The 25,898-nt window shown below is 41.7% G+C and overlaps 1 protein-coding gene across 1 annotated transcript; it reads right to left on the reverse strand.

The window, feature by feature from the left end:
• Positions 1–408: 408 nt before the first annotated feature.
• LOC120039849 (glycine receptor subunit beta-like) lies at positions 409–25,898 on the reverse strand (the record flags this gene model as incomplete). The annotated part of the gene is made up of 10 exons (XM_038985213.1): positions 409–491; positions 3,303–3,529; positions 15,015–15,082; positions 17,445–17,551; positions 20,773–20,880; positions 24,957–25,018; positions 25,153–25,222; positions 25,322–25,378; positions 25,582–25,638; positions 25,842–25,898. Coding segments are annotated over 10 exons (896 nt in total), but the record flags the coding sequence as incomplete, so codon positions are not given.

The following is a 25,898-nucleotide window of genomic DNA, read 5'->3' on the forward strand; positions in this document are numbered from 1 at the left end:
TGTCCTTTGGGTGGTGGACCATTCTGGATACACACAGGAAACTGTTGAGCGTGATAAACCCAGCAGCTTTGCAGTTCTTGACACTAACCGGTGCGTCTGGCATCTACTACCATACTCCATTCAAAGGCACTTAAATATTTGGTTTTGGCCATTCACCCTCTGAATGGCACACATACACAATCCATGTCTCAATTGTCCCAAGGCTTAAAAATCCTTCTTTAACCCGTCTCCTCCCCCTTCATCCACACTGATTGAAGTGGATTTAACAAGTGACATCAATAAGGGATGATAGTTTTCACCTGGATGCACCTGGTCAGTCTATGTCATGGAAACAGCAGGTGTTCTTAATGTTTTGTCCACCCAGCGTATATGAATGTTGTGTCTCTGTGTGTTAGAGGTTCTACGTACAGCTCTCCAGTTGCATCTTGCAGAGCTGTGTGTCCATGGGGAACAGAGTGAGGTCCAGAGGGCAGGACAGGGTCACCGACAACCTGAACACACAACAGACAATCACTGACAACCTGAACACACAACAGACAATCACTGACAACCTGAACACACACCAGACAGTCACTGACAACCTGAACACACACCAGACAATCACTGACAACCTGAACACACACCAGACAGCCACTGACAACCTGAACACACACCAGACAATCACTGACAACCTGAACACACACCAGACAGTCACTGACAACCTGAACACACACCAGACAGTCACTGACAACCTGAACACACACCAGACAATCACTGACAACCTGAACACACACCAGACAGTCACTGACAACCTGAACACACAACAGACAGTCACTGACAACCTGAACACACAACAGTCACTGACAACCTGAACACACAACAGTCACTGACAACCTGAACACACAACAGACAGTCACTGACAACCTGAACACACAACAGACAGTCACTGACAACCTGAACACACAACATACAATCACTGACAACCTGAACACACACCAGACAGTCACTGACAACCTGAACACACACCAGACAGTCACTGACAACCTGAACACACACCAGACAATCACTGACAACCTGAACACACAACAGACAGTCACTGACAACCTGAACACACAACAGACAATCACTGACAACCTGAACACACACCAGACAGTCACTGACAACCTGAACACACAACATACAATCACTGACAACCTGAACACACACCAGACAATCACTGACAACCTGAACACACAACAGACAGTCACTGACAACCTGAACACACACCAGACAGTCACTGACAACCTGAACACACAACAGACAATCACTGACAACCTGAACACACAACAGACAGTCACTGACAACCTGAACACACAACAGACAGTCACTGACAACCTGAACACACACCAGACAGTCACTGACAACCTGAACACACAACAGACAGTCACTGACAACCTGAACACACACCAGACAGTCACTGACAACCTGAACACACAACAGACAGTCACTGACAACCTGAACACACACCAGACAGTCACTGACAACCTGAACACACAACAGACAATCACTGACAACCTGAACACACAACAGACAGTCACTGACAACCTGAACACACAACAGACAGTCACTGACAACCTGAACACACACCAGACAGTCACTGACAACCTGAACACACAACAGACAGTCACTGACAACCTGAACACACACCAGACAGTCACTGACAACCTGAACACACACCAGACAGTCACTGACAACCTGAACACACACCAGACAGTCACTGACAACCTGAACACACACCAGACAATCACTGACAACCTGAACACACACCAGACAGTCACTGGGCACACATAGGCACCTACCCTGGCAGACAGACAGACAGAAAGGCAGGCAGGCAGACAGTCAGACAGTCAGACAGGCAGGCAGGCAGGCAGGCAGGCAGGCAGGCAGGCAGGCAGGCAGGCAGGCAGGCAGACAGTCAGGCAGACAGTCAGACAGGCAGGCGGTAATGATGTGCAGTTTGCGAACTATTCATTATTTTTAAATTACTATTTTTACTGACTTGAGAGTCATGATTTGTTTTTCCAAGTCACTCTAGTCATTTTAGTCCTTCATTGCTCGAACCACTAGCTGTCTATCATGTGCGTGCAGAAAAATAGATAATTGCACTGAGAAGAAAAATACATGTTTTGAATTGATAACCTAATGTAAGAGTTAGTGCAATTCATTGATTATTGAATGTTATCAATGGACACAGCTTTGTAGAACCAACACATACACATGCCTCTGCTCAACACTCAACACTCAAACTCGAAACGTTTGCAGTTCGAACGATATTGTGCTTATCTTCCTCGCGACAATCAAGTATGTCTCTTCTCAACACTCGAAACGTTTGGAGGACTACTGCAGTTCGAACGATACTGTGCTCATCTTCCTCGCGACAATCAAGTATGTCTCTTCTCAACACTCGAAACGTTTGGAGGACTACTGCAGTTCGAACGATACTGTGCTCATCTTCCTCGCGACAATCAACTATGTCTCTTCTCAACACTCGAAACGTTTGGAGGACTACTGCAGTTCGAACGATACTGTGCTCATCTTCCTCGCGACAATCAACTATGTCTCTTCTCAACACTCGAAACGTTTGGAGGACTACTGCAGTTCGAACGATACTGTGCTCATCTTCCTCGCGACAATCAAGTATGTCTCTTCTCAACACTCGAAACGTTTGGAGGACTACTGCAGTTCGAACGATACTGTGCTCATCTTCCTCGCGACAATCAACTATGTCTCTTCTCAACACTCGAAACGTTTGGAGGACTACTGCAGTTCGAACGATACTGTGCTCATCTTCCTCGCGACAATCAACTATGTCTCTTCTCAACACTCGAAACGTTTGGAGGACTACTGCAGTTTGAATGATATTGTGCTCATCTTCCTCGCGACAATCAAGTATTCCACCAAGAGTCGTTCATAAACAAGTCTGGCCGCATCTAGACCTCGTTTCAAAGCTATAAATAAATAATTGTATTTGTATGCCTAGCAATCACAAATGTATAATGTTGGAAGCACACAAGTCTCAGTCACAAATGACATAAGCCCCCATAAGACTAAGAGTTTTTAGTTCATCGTTTGCCGGTAGGGGGTTCTGCTCTGGGCATTACTGAATCAAATTAACTAAATCAGTCTAAATATTGACTGGACGAGTTGATAAGATCTCAGTCAGTTAAAAGAGTCAAACTGCCCATCACTAGCAGACAGACAGACAGACAGACAGACAGACAGACAGACAGACAGACAGACAGACAGACAGACAGACAGACAGACAGACAGACAGACAGACAGACCTCATGCTGATGAGAATGTCTCCGTTCCTGAAGATAAACAACAGGATGTTGTCTTGCGTGACGTCATGGAAGTTGGCGTGTTTCTCGTTGGCGAAGAACAGGTCTGGTTTCCACAGACACTGGAATATCTTGGGGTCCACCGTCAGCGCTTCTCCTTTGAAGTCCGCCGGGAGCTTCAGCCTCGGGTCGTTCCACCGCTGGCGCAGGAAGATGTTCACACGGTAGTCCTAGCAACAATCAATCCTTTGTGAGTACAAAGTCAATTAAACCCCTAGAGTCAACATTCGCTCCCCCATGGAAATCTAATTAGCATAATAATGAAATCCCCCCCACCCAAATCTTTCTGTTTAAGCTAGAGATATCTGTCTCAATCCACCACCTCCATGCCCTATGTCCACCTGATGGACGCTTTGACGGATGTCTAGACCGCACTTTTCCTATTCGACACACATGTGCTTTGCTTTTCAACTAGCTAAAAGCTGAAAGCTAGTTGGAGTCTGTGTGCGTACCTCCATTTGTATCACTGCAATGTAAAGCAACGCACGAGTAGAATTAAATAATAAAATCATCAATCTACACACTCTACCCCGTAATGACAAAGATCAATCTACACATGATACCCCATAATGACAAAGATCAATCTACACATGATACCCCATAATGACAAAGATCAATCTACACATGATACCCCATAATGACAAAGATCAATCTACACATGATACCCCATAATGACAAAGATCAATCTACACACTCTACCCCGTAATGACAAAGACCAATCTAAACATGATACCCCATAATGACAAAGATCAATCTACACGTGATACCCCATAATGACAAAGATCAATCTACACATGATACCCCATAATGACAAAGATCAATCTACACACTCTACCCCGTAATGACAAAGATCAATCTACACACTCTACCCCGTAATGACAAAGATCAATCTACACACTCTACCCCGTAATGACAAAGATCAATCTACACATGATACCCCATAATGACAAAGATCAATCTACACACTCTACCCCATAATGACAAAGATCAATCTACACACTCTACCCCATAATGACAAAGATCAATCTACACACTCTACCCCATAATGACAAAGATCAATCTACACATGATACCCCATAATGACAAAGATCAATCTACACACTCTACCCCATAATGACAAAGATCAATCTACACATGATACCCCATAATGACAAAGATCAATCTACACGTGATACCCCATAATGACAAAGATCAATCTACACATGATACCCCATAATGACAAAGATCAATCTACACATGATACCCCATAATGACAAAGATCAATCTACACACTCTACCCCATAATGACAAAGATCAATCTACACACTCTACCCCATAATGACAAAGACCAATCTAAACATGATACCCCATAATGACAAAGATCAATCTACACACTCTACCCCATAATGACAAAGATCAATCTACACACTCTACCCCATAATGACAAAGATCAATCTACACATGATACCCCATAATGACAAAGATCAATCTAAACATGATACCCCATAATGACAAAGATCAATCTACACATGATACCCCATAATGACAAAGATCAATCTACACATGATACCCCATAATGACAAAGATCAATCTACACACTCTACCCCATAATGACAAAGATCAATCTACACACTCTACCCCATAATGACAAAGATCAATCTACACACTCTACCCCATAATGACAAAGATCAATCTACACACTCTACCCCATAATGACAAAGATCAATCTACACATGATACCCCATAATGACAAAGATCAATCTACACGTGATACCCCATAATGACAAAGATCAATCTACACATGATACCCCATAATGACAAAGATCAATCTACACACTCTACCCCATAATGACAAAGATCAATCTAAACATGATACCCCATAATGACAAAGATCAATCTACACACTCTACCCCGTAATGACAAAGATCAATCTACACATGATACCCCATAATGACAAAGATCAATCTACACACTCTACCCCATAATGACAAAGATCAATCTACACATGATACCCCATAATGACAAAGATCAATCTACACACTCTACCCCATAATGACAAAGATCAATCTACACACTCTACCCCATAATGACAAAGATCAATCTACACATGATACCCCATAATGACAAAGATCAATCTACACATGATACCCCATAATGACAAAGATCAATCTACACACTCTACCCCATAATGACAAAGATCAATCTACACACTCTACCCCATAATGACAAAGATCAATCTACACATGATACCCCATAATGACAAAGATCAATCTACACATGATACCCCATAATGACAAAGATCAATCTACACATGATACCCCATAATGACAAAGATCAATCTACACATGATACCCCATAATGACAAAGATCAATCTACACATGATACCCCATAATGACAAAGATCAATCTACACATGATACCCCATAATGACAAAGATCAATCTACACATGATACCCCATAATGACAAAGATCAATCTACACGTGATACCCCATAATGACAAAGATCAATCTACACGTGATACCCCATAATGACAAAGATCAATCTACACATGATACCCCATAATGACAAAGATCAATCTACACATGATACCCCATAATGACAAAGATCAATCTACACATGATACCCCATAATGACAAAGATCAATCTACACATGATACCCCATAATGACAAAGATCAATCTACACATGATACCCCATAATGACAAAGATCAATCTACACATGATACCCCATAATGACAAAGATCAATCTACACATGATACCCCATAATGACAAAGATCAATCTACACATGATACCCCATAATGACAAAGATCAATCTACACGTGATACCCCATAATGACAAAGATCAATCTACACGTGATACCCCATAATGACAAAGATCAATCTACACATGATACCCCATAATGACAAAGATCAATCTACACATGATACCCCATAATGACAAAGATCAATCTACACGTGATACCCCATAATGACAAAGATCAATCTACACGTGATACCCCATAATGACAAAGATCAATCTACACATGATACCCCATAATGACAAAGATCAATCTACACATGATACCCCATAATGACAAAGATCAATCTACACATGATACCCCATAATGACAAAGATCAATCTACACGTGATACCCCATAATGACAAAGATCAATCTACACATGATACCCCATAATGACAAAGATCAATCTACACATGATACCCCATAATGACAAAGATCAATCTACACATGATACCCCATAATGACAAAGATCAATCTACACGTGATACCCCATAATGACAAAGATCAATCTACACGTGATACCCCATAATGACAAAGATCAATCTACACATGATACCCCATAATGACAAAGATCAATCTACACACTCTACCCCATAATGACAAAGATCAATCTACACATGATACCCCATAATGACAAAGATCAATCTACACACTCTACCCCATAATGACAAAGATCAATCTACACACTCTACCCCATAATGACAAAGATCAATCTACACGTGATACCCCATAATGACAAAGATCAATCTACACATGATACCCCATAATGACAAAGATCAATCTACACACTCTACCCCGTAATGACAAAGATCAATCTACACATGATACCCCGTAATGACAAAGTAAATATGGAAAAAACATCTTATTTACATATAGGAAATATTCAGACCATTTTGCTATGAGACTAGAAATTGAGTTCAGGTGCATCCTGTTTCCATGAATCATCCTTGAGATGTTTCTATAACTTGATTTGAGTCCACCTGTGGTAAATTCAATTGATTGGACATGATTTGGAAAGGCACACACCTGTCTATATAAGGTCCCACAGTTGACAGTACATGTCAGAGCAAAAACCAAGCCATGAGAACGAAGGAAATGTCTATAGAGCTGCAAGACAGGACTGTGTCGATGCACAGATCTGGGGAAGGGTACCAAAACATTTCTGCAACATTAAAGGTCCTTAAGAACACAGTGGCCTCCATCATTGTTTAAATGGAAGAAGTTTGGAATCACCAAGGTTCTTCCTAGAGCTGGACGCAGGGCTAAACTGAGCAATTGGGTAGAAGGGCCTTGGACAGGGAGGTGACCAAGAACCCAATGGTCACTCTGACAGAGCTCCTGAGTTCCTCTGTGGAGATGGGAGAATCTTCCAGAAGGACAACCATCTCTGCAGCACTCAGAGACACCACTACTCCTTAGCCGGCCCACAAGAATAGAATGGTCTACCGTATCAAAAGCGTTGGCCATGTCAATAAAAATAGCAGCACAACATAGCTTAGAATCAAGGGCAAGTGTGACATCATAGAGGACCTTTTAGGTTGCAGTGACACGTCCATAACCTGAGCAGAAACCAGATACATACCAGAGAGAATACTATAGACGTCAAGACAGCCAGTCAGTTGATTATTATATATTAACCTGAGTGGAAACCAGATACATACCAGAGAGAATACTATAGATGTCAAGACAGCCAGTCAGTTGATTATTATATATTAACCTGAGTGGAAACCAGATACATACCAGAGAGAATACTATAGACGTCAAGACAGCCAGTCAGTTGATTATTATATATTAACCTGAGCAGAAACCAGATACGTACCAGAGAGAATACTATAGACATCAAGACAGCCAGTCAGTTGATTATTATATATTAACCTGAGTGGAAACCAGATACATACCAGAGAGAATACTATAGACGTCAAGACAGCCAGTCAGTTGATTATTATATATTAACCTGAGCAGAAACCAGATACGTACCAGAGAGAATACTATAGACATCAAGACAGCCAGTCAGTTGATTATTATATATTAACCTGAGCAGAAACCAGATACGTACCAGAGAGAATACTATAGACGTCAAGACAGCCAGTCAGTTGAATAATATATATTAACCTGAGCAGAAACCATGATACATACCAGAGAGAATACTATAGACGTCAAGACAGACAGTCAGGTGATTATTATATATTAACCTGAGTGGAAACCAGATACATACCAGAGAGAATACTATAGACGTCAAGACAGCCAGTCAGTTGATTACCTGAGTGGAAACCAGATACATACCAGAGAGAATACTATAGACGTCAAGACAGCCAGTCAGTTGATTATTATATATTAACCTGAGCGGAAACCAGATACATACCAGAGAGAATACTATAGACGTCAAGACAGCCAGTCAGTTGATTGTTATATATTAACCTGAGTGGAAACCAGATACATACCAGAGAGAATACTATAGACGTCAAGACAGCCAGTCAGTTGATTATTATATATTAACCTGAGCGGAAACCAGATACATACCAGAGAGAATACTATAGACGTCAAGACAGCCAGTCAGTTGATTATTATATATTAACCTGAGCAGAAACCAGATACGTACCAGAGAGAATACTATAGACATCAAGACAGCCAGTCAGTTGATTATTATATATTAACCTGAGTGGAAACCAGATACATACCAGAGAGAATACTATAGACGTCAAGACAACCAGTCAGTTGATTATTATATATTAACCTGAGCAGAAACCAGATACGTACCAGAGAGAATACTATAGACGTCAAGACAGCCAGTCAGTTGAATAATATATATTAACCTGAGCAGAAACCATGATACATACCAGAGAGAATACTATAGACGTCAAGACAGACAGTCAGGTGATTATTATATATTAACCTGAGTGGAAACCAGATACATACCAGAGAGAATACTATAGACGTCAAGACAGCCAGTCAGTTGATTACCTGAGTGGAAACCAGATACATACCAGAGAGAATACTATAGACGTCAAGACAGCCAGTCAGTTGATTATTATATATTAACCTGAGCGGAAACCAGATACATACCAGAGAGAATACTATAGACGTCAAGACAGCCAGTCAGTTGATTATTATATATTAACCTGAGCAGAAACCAGATCCATACCAGAGAGAATACTATAGACGTCAAGACAGCCAGTCAGTTGATTATTATATATTAACCTGAGTGGAAACCAGATACATACCAGAGAGAATACTATAGACGTCAAGACAGCCAGTCAGCCAGTCAGTTGATTATTATATATTAACCCGAGTGGAAACCAGATCCATACCAGAGAGAATACTATAGACGTCAAGACAGCCAGTCAGTTGATTATTATATATTAACCTGAGTGGAAACCAGATACATACCAGAGAGAATACTATAGACGTCAAGACAGCCAGTCAGTTGATTATTATATATTAACCTGAGCGGAAACCAGACACATACCAGAGAGAATACTATAGACGTCAAGACAGCCAGTCAGTTGATTATTATATATTAACCCGAGTGGAAACCAGATACATACCAGAGAGAATACTATAGACGTCAAGACAGCCAGTCAGTTGATTATTATATATTAACCTGAGTGGAAACCAGATACATACCAGAGAGAATACTATAGACGTCAAGACAGCCAGTCAGCCAGTCAGTTGATTATTATATATTAACCCGAGTGGAAACCAGATACATACCAGAGAGAATACTATAGACGTCAAGACAGTCAGTCAGTTGATTATTATATATTAACCTGAGTGGAAACCAGATACATACCAGAGAGAATACTATAGACGTCAAGACAGCCAGTCAGCCAGTCAGTTGATTATTATATATTAACCTGAGTGGAAACCAGATACATACCAGAGAGAATACTATAGACGTCAAGACAACCAGTCAGTTGATTATTATATATTAACCTGAGCAGAAACCAGATACGTACCAGAGAGAATACTATAGACGTCAAGACAGCCAGTCAGTTGAATAATATATATTAACCTGAGCAGAAACCATGATACATACCAGAGAGAATACTATAGACGTCAAGACAGACAGTCAGGTGATTATTATATATTAACCTGAGTGGAAACCAGATACATACCAGAGAGAATACTATAGACGTCAAGACAGCCAGTCAGTTGATTACCTGAGTGGAAACCAGATACATACCAGAGAGAATACTATAGACGTCAAGACAGCCAGTCAGTTGATTATTATATATTAACCTGAGCGGAAACCAGATACATACCAGAGAGAATACTATAGACGTCAAGACAGCCAGTCAGTTGATTGTTATATATTAACCTGAGTGGAAACCAGATACATACCAGAGAGAATACTATAGACGTCAAGACAGCCAGTCAGTTGATTATTATATATTAACCTGAGCGGAAACCAGATACATACCAGAGAGAATACTATAGACGTCAAGACAGCCAGTCAGTTGATTATTATATATTAACCTGAGTGGAAACCAGATACATACCAGAGAGAATACTATAGACGTCAAGACAGCCAGTCAGCCAGTCAGTTGATTATTATATATTAACCCGAGTGGAAACCAGATACATACCAGAGAGAATACTATAGACGTCAAGACAGCCAGTCAGCCAGTCAGTTGATTATTATATATTAACCCGAGTGGAAACCAGATACATACCAGAGAGAATACTATAGACGTCAAGACAGCCAGTCAGTTGATTATTATATATTAACCTGAGCGGAAACCAGATCCATACCAGAGAGAATACTATAGACGTCAAGACAGCCAGTCAGTTGATTATTATATATTAACCTGAGTGGAAACCAGATACATACCAGAGAGAATAGTATAGACGTCAAGACAGCCAGTCAGTTGATTATTATATATTAACCTGAGCGGAAACCAGACACATACCAGAGAGAATACTATAGACGTCAAGACAGCCAGTCAGTTGATTATTATATATTAACCTGAGCGGAAACCAGATACATACCAGAGAGAATACTATAGACGTCAAGACAGCCAGTCAGTTGATTATTATATATTAACCTGAGTGGAAACCAGATACATACCAGAGAGAATACTATAGACGTCAAGACAGTCAGTCAGTTGATTATTATATATTAACCTGAGTGGAAACCAGATACATACCAGAGAGAATACTATAGACGTCAAGACAGCCAGTCAGCCAGTCAGTTGATTATTATATATTAACCTGAGCGGAAACCAGATCCATACCAGAGAGAATACTATAGACGTCAAGACAGCCAGTCAGTTGATTATTATATATTAACCTGAGCGGAAACCAGATACATACCAGAGAGAATACTATAGACGTCAAGACAGCCAGTCAGTTGATTATTATATATTAACCTGAGTGGAAACCAGATACATACCAGAGAGAATACTATAGACGTCAAGACAGACAGTCAGGTGATTATTATATATTAACCCGAGTGGAAACCAGATACATACCAGAGAGAATACTATAGACATCAAGACAGCCAGTCAGTTGATTATTATATATTAACCTGAGCGGAAACCAGATACATACCAGAGAGAATACTATAGACGTCAAGACAGCCAGTCAGTTGATTATTATATATTAACCTGAGTGGAAACCAGACACATACCAGAGAGAATACTATAGACGTCAAGACAGCCAGTCAGTTGATTATTATATTTTAACTTCTTATGGCTGCAAGGCAAAGTGTTGAGTAGCCAGTGAAATCGTGCCCATTTCAAACGGCCTCCTACTCAAATCTTGCTCGTACAATATGAATATTATTATTATATTTCTTCTTATTATTATTATTATTCTATTCTGGATAGAAAACACTTTCTAGTTTCTAAAAGAGTTGGAATTATTTCTCTGAGTGAAACAGAAGTCCTTCTGCAGCACTTTTCCTGACCAGGAAGTGAAATGTCAGAAATCGATGCTCTTTTCAACTTGATGCCTATACATGGTCTTGACACTTAGGAGTCTGCTGACACTCTATACGCCTTCCTATTGGTGTAAAGAGGATGTCAGAGAAGAAATTTTTGTGCTCATCTTGTTCTGTGGTGGAAAAAAACCTATTTCTTTGACGTGACCGTCCACTTCCGGTACTCTGAAGGAAGTGGGATTGACTTCTGTTTTGCCTTGGTAACGAACGGCTAACGTCTCCGGCTCGAATTTTTTTTGATACATGTGACCATATCATCGTAATGTATGTTTTTTCAATATAGTTTAATCAGATTATTGAAACTTTATTCGGGAGTTTTGCCGTGTTCCGTCCTCTGACTGTGTTTACGTTGGAGAAATTTATGCCACTCGGCTAGTGCCAATGCTAATTGAAGAGGGAAATTTGCCATTCTGAATCGAAACAACGACTCATCTGGACAGAGGACACGTTCTTCAACATTCTGATGAAAGATCAGCAAAAGTAAGACCCATTTTATGATGTTATTTCATATATCTGTCGTGCATGTGAATTGGCCGTGGGCACCCAATTATTTCTGTCTATTGTAGCTACGCTAATATAGCGATACATTTTGTTTTCGCTGTAAAACATTTAATAAATCGGAAATATTGTTTGGAATCACAAGATGCCTGTCTTTCAATTGCTGCAGACTATGTATTTTTCAGAAATGTTTTATGATGAGTAATTAGCTATTTGACGTTGGTGTCTGTAAATATTATGGCTGCTTTCGGTGCAATTTCGGATTGTAGCTGAAATGTAAACTATGGTTTATACATGAAATATGCAAATTTTTCGAACAAAACATATGCTATACAATAAATATGTTATCAGACTGTCATCTGATGAATTTGTTTCTTGGTTAGTGGCTATTTATATCTTTATTTGGTCGAATTTGTGATAGCACCTGATGGAGTAAGAAACTGATGGAGTTAGAAAAGTTGTGTCTTTTGCTAACGTGGTTAGCTAATAGATTTACATATTTTGTCTTCCCTGTAAAACATTTTAAAAATCGGACATGTTGGCTTGATTCACAAGATGTGCACCTTTCATCTGGTGTCTTGGACTTGTTAATGTGTGAAAGTTAAATATTTAAAAAAAATAGATTTTGAATTTCGCGCCCTGCACTTTGAGCTGGATGTTGTCATAAGTGTACCGGTGGCAGGCTGCCCCCGTAAAAGGTTAACCTGAGCGGAAACCAGATACATACCAGAGAGAATACTATAGACGTCAAGACAGCCAGTCAGTTGATAATTCTTTTTTAATGTTTATATATATATATATTATTTTTTTTCTCCCATTTTTCTCCCCAATTTTCGTGGTATCCAATCGCTAGTAATTACTATCTTGTCTCATCGCTACAACTCCCGTACGGGAGAGACGAAGGTCGAAAGCCATGCGTCCTCCGAAGCACAACCCAACCAAGCCGCACTGCTTCTTAACACAGCGTGCCTCCAACCCGAAAGCCAGCCGCACCAATGTGTCGAAGGAAACACTGTGTACCTGGCCCCCTTGGTTAGCGCGCACTGCGCCCGGCCCGCCACAGGAGTCGCTGGAGCGCGATGAGACAAGGATATCCTTACCGGCCAAACCCTCCCTAACCCGGACGACGCTATGCCAATTGTGTGTCGCCCCACGGACCTCCCGGTCGCGGCCGGCTGCGACAGAGCCTGGGCGCGAACCCAGAGACTCTGGTGGCGCAGCTAGCACTGCGATGCAGTGCCCTAGACCACTGCGCCACCCAGGAGGCCCAGTCAGTTGATTATTGACAAGTTTTTACAACACTTTAGATAAACAGGGCAAAAATAGAAATAGGCCTTAAACAGTTAGGATCAGCTTGATCTGACCCTTTAAATAAAGGACGAACCGTGGCTGCCTTCCAAGCAATGGGAACCTCCCCAGAGAGGAGAGACAGGTTAAAAAGGTCAGAGATATGCTTGGCGATGATCACTAAGGACTTGACAGAAAACACTGATACCTATCCGGATTATTTCTGAGGATAACATCGAGGAGAGAAGCCTTTTCTGGGTGTTTGGACTCGTACCTTGTGGGATTGGTAATAATCTGAGAAAGATTTAGGGAGTCCCATTGCTTTAGGACTTGGTCAGGTGGTTTAATGTCCCAGTTTAGGTCACCTAGCAGGACACATTCAGACTTAGTGTAAGGGGCCAGGAGAGAGTTTAGGGCAGCATACAGGCTAATGCTGATAGCATACAGTCTAATGGTGGTAGCATACAGGCTAATGTTGATGGTTTACAGACTAATGTTAATAGCATACAGGCTACTGTTTATAGCATACAGGCTAATGGTGGTAGCATACAGGCTAATGCTGATGGTTTACAGACTAATGTTAATAGCATACAGGCTACTGTTAATAGCATACAGGCTAATGGTGGTAGCATACAGGCTAATGTTGATGGTTAACAGACTAATGTTAATAGCATACAGGCTAATGGTGGTAGCATACAGGCTAATGTTGATGGTTTACAGACTAATGTTAATAGCATACAGGCTACTGTTTGTAGCATACAGGCTAATGGTGGTAGCATACAGGCTAATGTTGATGGTTTACAGACTAATGTTAATAGCATACAGTCTAATGGTGGTAGCATACAGGCTAATGTTGATGGTTTACAGACTAATGTTAATAGCATACAGGCTAATGGTGGTAGCATACAGGCTAATGTTGATGGTTTACAGACTAATGTTAATAGCATACAGGCTACTGTTTATAGCATACAGGCTAATGGTGGTAGCATACAGGCTAATGTTGATGGTTTACAGACTAATGTTAATAGCATACAGGCTAATGTTGATGGTTTACAGACTAATGTTAATAGCATACAGGCTACTGTTAATAGCATACAGGCTAATGTTGATAACGTTGGAATGTTGTTAGCATTGTTAGCATGCAGAGGTTTTAGCATTAGTAACTCACCATGTTGGTTTCCTGGATGGAGCCAAAACTGTTGATGAACATATTAATCTTGTCTTCCACCGGAACACCTGGAACACACACACACGCGCACGCGCACGCGCACGCACACGCACACGCACACACACACACACACACATAGAGTCAACATAAACACCCCCATGCCAGTTTAATTCGTGTGTGTCTGTGTGTCTGTGTGTCTGTGTGTGTGTGTGTGTGTGTGCGTGTGTGTGTGTGTGTGTGTGTGTGTGTGTGTGTGTGTGTGTGTGTGTGTGTGTGTGTGTGTGTGTGTGTGTGTGTGTGTGTGTGTGTGTGTGTGTGTGTGTGTGTGTGTGTGTGTGTGTGCGCGTGTGTGTGTGTGTGTTTGGCATTACTGTGGTCTTGACAGTCATGTGATCATTCCGCTCCGCTCAACCTGATTAGCAGCATATGGCCGTGTCTCTCTCTCTCTCACACAGGCTTGCAGCACTTTCAGCTTATTAACCAAACTGACTCCTTCTGTCATCCTCTTCTCCTCCTCTCTTCTCCTTTCTCCTCCTTCTCTCCTCCTCTTCTCTCCTCCTCCACTCCACTCTCCTCCTCTTCTCCCCTCTCCCCTCTTCTCCTCCCCTCCTCTCTTCCCTCTTCTCCTCCTCCTCCTCTCCACCTCTTCTCCTTCTCTCCTCTCTTCTCCTCCTCTTCTACTCCTCTTCTCTATTCTCCTCCTCCTCTCCTCTCTTCTCCTTCTCTCCTCTCTTCTCCTCCTCTTCTCTCTTCTTGCTCCCTCTCTCCTCCTCCTCTCTCTTCCCTCTCCTCCTCCCCCTCTCTCTTCTCCTCCTCTCTTCCCTCTTCTCCTCCCCCCCTCCTCTTATCCTCTTCTCTCCTCTCCTCCTCCCCCTCTCCTCCTCTTCTCCTTGTCTCTCCTCTCCTCCTCTTCTACTCCCCCTCTCTCTTCTCCACCTCTTCTCCTCCTCTCTTTCCTCTTCTCCTCCCCCTCTCCTCCACTTCTTCTGCTCCTCTCCTCCTCATCTCTCCTCTCCTCTCCTCTATTCTCCTCCTCATCTCTTCTCCTCGTCTCTCCTCCTCTTCTCCTCCTCTCCACATCTTCTCTCTTCTCCTCCTCTCTTTGTCTCCTCTCCTCCTCTTCTCTCTTCTGCCCCCTCCTCTCCTCCTCTTCTGTCTTCTCCTCTCTTCTCTTCCTCGTCTCCTCCTCCTCTCTTCCTCTTCTCTCTTCTGTCCCCTTCTCTCCACCTCCTCTTCTCTATTCTCCTCCTCCTCTCCTCTCTTCTCCTCATCTCCCTCTTCTCCTCTTCTCTCTTCTCCTCTTCTCTCTTCTCCTCCCCCTCTCTTCTCTCCCCTCGTCTCCTACCCCTATCCTCCTCCAGCTCTCTCTTCCCTCCTCTTCTCTCTTATCCTCCTCCTCTTCTCTCTTCTTCACTCTCCTCCTCCTCTCTACCTATTCTCTTCTCCTCCTCTCCTCTCTTCCCCTCCTCTTCTATCATTTCCTCCGCTTCTCTCTTCTCCTCCCCCTCTCCTACTACTCTCTCATCTTCTCCTCTTCCCTCTTCTCCTCTATTGAACTGTTACTGTATAACAGTTCAATAGAGTCATGGGGTTAGAGGTGTTACTGTATAACAGTTCAATAGAGTCATGGGTTAGAGGTGTTACTGTATAACAGTTCAATAGAGTCATGGGTTAGAGGTGTTACTGTATAACAGTTCAATAGAGTCATGGGTTAGAGGTGTTACTGTATAACAGTTCAATAGAGTCATGGGTTAGAGGTGTTACTGTATAACAGTTCAATAGAGTCATGGGTTAGAGGTGTTACTGTATAACAGTTCAATAGAGTCATGGGTTGTTACTGTATAACAGTTCAATAGAGTCATGGGTTAGAGGTGTTACTGTATAACAGTTCAATAGAGTCATGGGTTAGAGGTGTTACTGTATAACAGTTCAATAGAGTCATGGGTTAGAGGTGTTACTGTATAACAGTTCAATAGAGTCATGGGTTAGAGGTGTTACTGTATAACAGTTCAATAGAGTCATGGGGTTAGAGTTGTTACTGTATAACAGTTCAATAGAGTCATGGGTTAGAGGTGTTACTGTATAACAGTTCAATAGAGTCATGGGTTAGAGGTGTTACTGTATAACAGTTCAATAGAGTCATGGGGTTAGAGGTGTTACTGTATAACAGTTCAATAGAGTCATGGGTTAGAGTTGTTACTGTATAACAGTTCAATAGAGTCATGGGGTTAGAGTTGTTACTGTATAACAGTTCAATAGAGTCATGGGTTAGAGTTGTGTGTGTGTGTGTGTGTGTGTTTGTATAGTTGCTACTAACCATTAACGTTGGTTAGGGCTGTGTGTGGTGTTAGGCTTGTTTGTTCGGTGTTCAATCCCAGGGCGGACACTCCACCACAAGGCCATTGAGTTGGTTGCATATATGTAACTAACCTTTAAAGTTGGGTCGTATCCGAGAGTCATATGTCACCATCAGCCTGTTGAGGATGTTGCTGGTGGAGTTGGCTGGTACCTGAGCAATCTCCTCTGCAGACAGCTGTCTGTAACACAAACACATAATACACTTACTGCTACTACTACTACTTCTACTAATTCTACTACTACTACTAGAACTATGACTACTACTTCAACTACTACTACTACTGCTGCTACTACTACTACTACTACTGTTACTACTACTACTACTACTGCTGCTACTACTACTACTACTGCTACTACTACTACTACTGCTACTACTACTACTGCTACTGCTACTACTACTGCTACTGCTACTACTGCTACTACTGCTACTACTACTACTGCTACTACTACTACTACCGCTACTACTACTACTACTACTGCTACTACTACTACTACCGCTACTACTACCGCTACTACCTCTAGTACTACTACTAGTACTACTACTACTACTACCTCTAGTACTACTACTACTACTACTGCTACTACCAATACTGCCACTATTTTTAATACTACTACTACTACTACTGACACTATTTTACTACTACTACTGCCATCAACACTGACACTATTTTACTACTACTACTAATACTACTACTATTACTACTACAACCGCTACGACTACTACTAAACACTGTCAGTATTTTTACTACTACTACTACTACTATCACTACTACTACTACCACCACCATCAACACCGCCACTATTTTTAATACTACTGCTACTACTAATACTAATACTATTACAACTACTACTACTACTACTACCACTACCACTACCACTACTACTACTACTACTACTACCGCTACTACTACTTCTACCACCACCACCATTTTTACTACTACTACTAATTAAACTACTGCTACTACTAATACTAATACTACCACTACCACTACCACTACAACCGCTACTACTACTACTACTACTACTACTACTACTACTACTACTACCACTACCACTACTACTACTACCGCTACTACTACTGCTACTACTACTAAAATGGCGCCAGAAGAAATGGCAGCAGTTGTACGGGCGCCCAACCAATTGTGCCATTATGTGGTTTTATTCGCGTTATTTGTAACTTATTTTGTACATAATGTTTCTGCAACCGTATCTTACGGCAGAAAAGAGCTTCTGGATATCAGGACAGCGATCACTCACCTCGGATTAGACAAAGATTTTTTCAACAACAAGCAAGACTCACATGATATTCTCCAAACACCCAGCAGGGTCAACATCCCAGTTATTCGCAACAGGAAGCGACGCAGGTACAGAGGACGAAGAGCCGGATGCCTGGTCACGACCCGGAGAAGGCGAGTAGGAAAGCTGCCGTTACCGTCAATATTACTCCCAACGTGCAATCATTGGATAATAAACTAGACGAGGTACGATCACGAATATCCTACCAACGGGACATCAAAAACTGTAATATCCTATGTTTCACGGAATGACGAGCTAAATCACTTCTATGCTCGCTTCGAGGCAAGCAACACTGAGGCATGCATGAGAGCATCAGCTGTTCCGGACGACTGTGTGATCACACTCTCCGTAGCCGACGTGAGTAAGACCTTTAAACAGGTCAACATACACAAGGCTGCGGGGCCAGACGGATTACCAGGACGTGTGCTCCGGGCATGTGCTGACCAACTGCCAGGTGTCTTCACTGACATTTTCAACATGTCCCTGACTGAGTCTGTAATACCATATTTCAAGCAGACCACCATAGTCCCTGTGCCCAAGAACACAAAGGCAACCTGCCTAAATGACTACAGACCCGTAGCACTCACGTCAGTAGCCATGAAGTACTTTGAAAGGCTGGTATTGGCTCACATCAACACCATTATCCCAGAAACCCTAGACCCACTCTAATTTGCATACCGCCCAAACAGATCCACAGATGATGCAATTGCTATTCCACTCCACACTGCCCTTTCCCACCTGGACAAAAGGAACACCTATGTGAGAATGCTATTCGTTGACTACAGCTCAGCGTTCAACACCATAGTACCCTCAAAGCTCATCACTAAGCTAAGGAACCTGGGACTAAACACCTCCCTCAAACTGGATCCTGGACTTCCTGACGGGCCGCCCCCAGGTGGTGAGGGTAGGTAACAACACATCTGCCACACTGATCCTCAACACTGGAGCTCCCCAGGGGTGCGTGCTCAGTCCCCTCCTGTACTCCCTGTTCACCCACGACAGCATAGCCAGGCACGACTCCAACACCATCATTAAGTTTGCAGACGACACAACAGTGGTAGGCCTGATCACCGACAACGACGAGACAGCGTATAGGGAGGAGGTCAGAGACATGGCCGGGTGGTGCCAGAATAACAACCTATCCCTCAACTTAACCAAGACTAAGGAGATGATTGTGGACTACAGGAATTGGAGCACCGAGCACGCCCCCATTAACATCAACGGGGCTGTAGTGGAGCAGGTTGAGAGTTTCAAGTTCCTTGGTGTCCACATCACCAACAAACTAGAATGTTCCAAACACACCAAGACAGTTGTGAAGCGGGCATGACAAAGCCTATTCCCCTTCAGGAAACTAAAAAGATTTGGCATGGGTCCTGAGATCCTCAAAAGGTTCTACAGCTGCAACATCGAGAGCATCCTGACCGGTTGCATCACTGCCTGGTACGGCAATTGCTTGGCCTCTGACCGCAAGGCACTACAGAGGGTAGTGCGTACGGCCCAGTACATCACTTGGGCAAAGCTGCCTGCCATCTAGAACCTCTACACCAGGCGGTGTCAGAGGAAGGCCCTAAAAATTGTCAAAGACCCCAGCCACCCCAGTCATAGACTGTTCTCTCTACTACCGCACGGCAAGCGGTACCGGAGTGCCAGTCTAGGACAAAAAGGCTTCTCAACAGTTTTTACCCCCAACCAATAAGACTCCTGAACAGGTAACCAAATGGTGCCCCACCCAACCCCTCTTTTACGCTGCTGCTACTTTCTGTTCATCATATATGCATAGTCACTTTAACCATACCTACATGTACATACTACCTCAAAAAGCTTGACTAACCGGTGTCTGTATATAGCCTTGCTACTGTTATTTTCACATGTATTTTTACTCTTGTTTTATTTCTTTACACACACACACACACACACACACACACACACACACACACACACACACACACACACACACACACACACACACACACACACACACACACACACACACACACCTTTTATTTTGCACTATTGGTTAGAGCCTGTAAGTAAGCATTTCACTGTAAGGTCTACACCTGTTGTATTCGGCGCAGGTGAAAAATAAACGCTGAGAAGGACTTACGAAGGACATATGACTTGCTTTCCCTTCTTAACTTTCTTAGCAGGTTTTCCTCCACTCTCTGCAGACTGGGCTAGAGTTAGCAGGAGGATAATTATCATCAGCTCCATTCTGTTGGAAAGATAAACATTTAGATACAGCGGGATCCAACATTATCAGCCCTGTTCATCGTTGATAAACATTTAGATATACAGTGGGATCCAACATTATCAGCCCTGTTCATCGTTGATAAACATTTAGATATACAGCGGGATCCAACATTATCAGCCCTGTTCATCGTTGATAAACATTTAGATATACAGCGGGATCCAACATTATCAGCCCTGTTCATCGTTGATAAACATTTAGATACAGTGGGATCCAACATTATCAGCCCTGTTCATCGTTGATAAACATTTAGATACAGCGGGATCCAACATTATCAGCCCTGTTCATCCATGATAAACATTTAGATATACAGCGGGATCCAACATTATCAGCCCTGTTCATCGTTGATAAACATTTAGATACAGCGGGATCCAACATTATCAGCCCTGTTCATCGTTGATAAACATTTAGATATACAGTGGGATCCAACATTATCAGCCCTGTTCATCGTTGATAAACATTTAGATATACAGCGGGATCCAACATTATCAGCCCTGTTCATCGTTGATAAACATTTAGATACAGCGGGATCCAACATTATCAGCCCTGTTCATCGTTGATAAACATTTAGATATACAGTGGGATCTAACATTATCAGCCCTGTTCATCGTTGATAAACATTTAGATATACAGTGGGATCCAACATTATCAGCCCTGTTCATCGTTGATAAACATTTAGATATACAGTGGGATCCAACATTATCAGCCCTGTTCATCGTTGATAAACATTTAGATATACAGCGGGATCCAACATTATCAGCCCTGTTCATCGTTGATAAACATTTAGATATACAGTGGGGTCCAACATTATCAGCCCTGTTCATCCATGATAAACATTTAGATATACAGCGGGATCCAACATTATCAGCCCTGTTCATCGTTGATAAACATTTAGATATACAGTGGGATCCAACATTATCAGCCCTGTTCATCGTTGATAAACATTTAGATATACAGCGGGATCCAACATTATCAGCCCTGTTCATCGTTGATAAACATTTAGATATACAGCGGGATCCAACATTATCAGCCCTGTTCATCGTTGATAAACATTTAGATATACAGCGGGATCCAACATTATCAGCCCTGTTCATCGTTGATAAACATTTAGATATACAGTGGGATCCAACATTATCAGCCCTGTTCATCGTTGATAAACATTTAGATATACAGCGGGATCCAACATTATCAGCCCTGTTCATCCATGATAAACATTTAGATATACAGCGGGATCCAACATTATCAGCCCTGTTCATCGTTGATAAACATTTAGATATACAGTGGGATCCAACATTATCAGCCCTGTTCATCGTTGATAAACATTTAGATATACAGCGGGATCCAACATTATCAGCCCTGTTCATCCATGATAAACATTTAGATATACAGCGGGATCCAACATTATCAGCCCTGTTCATCGTTGATAAACATTTAGATATACAGCGGGATCCAACATTATCAGCCCTGTTCATCGTTGATAAACATTTAGATATACAGTGGGGTCCAACATTATCAGCCCTGTTCATCGTTGATAAACATTTAGATATACAGCGGGATCCAACATTATCAGCCCTGTTCATCGTTGATAAACATTTAGATATACAGTGGGATCCAACATTATCAGCCCTGTTCATCGTTGATAAACATTTAGATATACTGTGGGATCCAACATTATCAGCCCTGTTCATCCTTGATAAACATTTAGATATACAGCGGGATCCAACATTATCAGCCCTGTTCATCGTTGATAAACATTTAGATATACAGTGGGGTCCAACATTATCAGCCCTGTTCATCCATGATAAACATTTAGATATACAGCGGGATCCAACATGATCAGCCCTGTTCATCGTTGATAAACATTTAGATATACAGCGGGATCCAACATTATCAGCCCTGTTCATCGTTGATAAACATTTAGATATACAGTGGGATCCAACATTATCAGCCCTGTTCATCGTTGATAAACATTTAGATATACAGCGGGATCCAACATTATCAGCCCTGTTCATCGTTGATAAACATTTAGATATACAGCGGGATCCAACATTATCAGCCCTGTTCATCGTTGATAAACATTTAGATATACAGCGGGATCCAACATTATCAGCCCTGTTCATCGTTGATAAACATTTAGTTATACAGTGTGATCCAACATTATCAGCCCTGTTCATCGTTGATAAACATTTAGATATACAGTGGGATCCAACATTATCAGCCCTGTTCATCGTTGATAAACATTTAGATATACAGCGGGATCCAACATTATCAGCCCTGTTCATCCATGATAAACATTTAGATACAGCGGGATCCAACATTATCAGCCCTGTTCATCGTTGATAAACATTTAGATATACAGTGGGATCCAACATTATCAGCCCTGTTCATCGTTGATAAGCATTTAGATATACAGTGGGATCCAACATTATCAGCCCTGTTCATCGTTGATAAACATTTAGATATACAGTGGGATCCAACATTATCAGCCCTGTTCATCGTTGATAAGCATTTAGTTATACAGTGTGATCCAACATTATCAGCCCTGTTCATCGTTGATAAACATTTAGATATACAGCGGGATCCAACATTATCAGCCCTGTTCATCGTTGATAAACATTTAGATATACAGTGGGATCCAACATTATCAGCCCTGTTCATCGTTGATAAACATTTAGATATACAGTGGGATCCAACATTATCAGCCCTGTTCATCGTTGATAAACATTTAGATATACAGTGGGATCCAACATTATCAGCCCTGTTTATCCATGATAAACATTTAGATATACAGTGGGATCCAACATTATCAGCCCTGTTCATCGTTGATAAACATTTAGATATACAGTGGGATCCAACATTATCAGCCCTGTTCATCGTTGATAAACATTTAGATATACAGCGGGATCCAACATTATCAGCCCTGTTCATCGTTGATAAACATTTAGATACAGCGGGATCCAACATTATCAGCCCTGTTCATCGTTGATAAACATTTAGATACAGCGGGATCCAACATTATCAGCCCTGTTCATCGTTGATAAACATTTAGATATACAGTGGGATCCAACATTATCAGCCCTGTTCATCGTTGATAAACATTTAGATATACAGTGGGATCCAACATTATCAGCCCTGTTCATCGTTGATAAACATTTAGATATACAGCGGGATCCAACATTATCAGCCCTGTTCATCGTTGATAAACATTTAGATATACAGTGGGATCCAACATTATCAGCCCTGTTCATCCATGATAAACATTTAGTTATACAGTGTGATCCAACATTATCAGCCCTGTTCATCCATGATAAACATTTAGATATACAGCGGGATCCAACATTATCAGCCCTGTTCATCGTTGATAAACATTTAGATATACAGTGGGATCCAACATTATCAGCCCTGTTCATCGTTGATAAACATTTAGATATACAGTGGGATCCAACATTATCAGCCCTGTTCATCGTTGATAAACATTTAGATATACAGTGGGATCCAACATTATCAGCCCTGTTCATCGTTGATAAACATTTAGATATACAGTGGGGTCCAACATTATCAGCCCTGTTCATCGTTGATAAACATTTAGATATACAGCGGGATCCAACATTATCAGCCCTGTTCATCGTTGATAAACATTTAGATATACAGCGGGATCCAACATTATCAGCCCTGTTCATCGTTGATAAACATTTAGATATACAGTGGGGTCCAACATTATCAGCCCTGTTCATCGTTGATAAACATTTAGATATACAGTGGGATCCAACATTATCAGCCCTGTTCATCGTTGATAAACATTTAGAAACAGCGGGATCCAACATTATCAGCCCTGTTCTCAATACCTTACGATGATAACGGCACTGAGCCTTTTTCTAAAAATGTTTTATGATCTGGAGAACACATTGGGTGGGATCTTATACCATTCCTCCATACAGAATCTGATTGGAGAACACATTGGGTGGGATCTTATACCATTCCTTTATACAGAATCTGATTGGAGAACACATTGGGTGGGATCTTATACCATTCCTCCATACAGAATCTGATTGGAGAACACATTGGGTGGGATCTTATACCATTCCTCCATACAGAATCTGATCTGGAGAACACATTGGGTGGGATCTTATACCATTCCTCCATACAGAATCTGATTGGAGAACACAGTGGGAGGGATCTTAGACCATTCCTCCATACAGAATCTGACTGGAGAACACATTGGGTGGGATCTTATACCATTCCTCCATACAGAATCTGATTGGAGAACACATTGGGTGGGATCTTATACCATTCCTTTATACAGAATCTGATTGGAGAACACATTGGGTGGGATCTTATACCATTCCTCCATACAGAATCTGACTGGAGAACACATTGGGTGGGATCTTATACCATTCCTCCATACAGAATCTGACTGGCGAACACATTGGGTGAGATCTTATACCATTCCTCCATACAGAATCTGATTGGAGAACACATTGGGTGGGATCTTATACCATTCCTCCTTACAGAATCTGACTGGAGAACACATTGGGTGGGATCTTATACCATTCCTTTATACAGAATCTGATTGGAGAACACATTGGGTGGGATCTTATACCATTCCTCCATACAGAATCTGACTGGAGAACACATTGGGTGGGATCTTATACCATTCCTCCTTACAGAATCTGACTGGAGAACACATTGGGTGGGATCTTATACCATTCCTCCATACAGAATCTGATTGGAGAACACATTGGGTGGGATCTTATACCATTCCTTTATACAGAATCTGATTGGAGAACACATTGGGTGGGATCTTATACCATTCCTCCATACAGAATCTGACTGGAGAACACATTGGGTGGGATCTTATACCATTCCTCCATACAGAATCTGACTGGAGAACACATTGGGTGGGATCTTATACCATTCCTCCATACAGAATCTGACTGGAGAACACATTGGGTGAGATCTTATACCATTCCTCCATACAGAAT

The sequence above is a fragment of the Salvelinus namaycush genome, unplaced genomic scaffold (genome assembly GCF_016432855.1).
Source record: "Salvelinus namaycush isolate Seneca unplaced genomic scaffold, SaNama_1.0 Scaffold3045, whole genome shotgun sequence".
Classification (NCBI taxonomy): domain Eukaryota; kingdom Metazoa; phylum Chordata; class Actinopteri; order Salmoniformes; family Salmonidae; genus Salvelinus; species Salvelinus namaycush.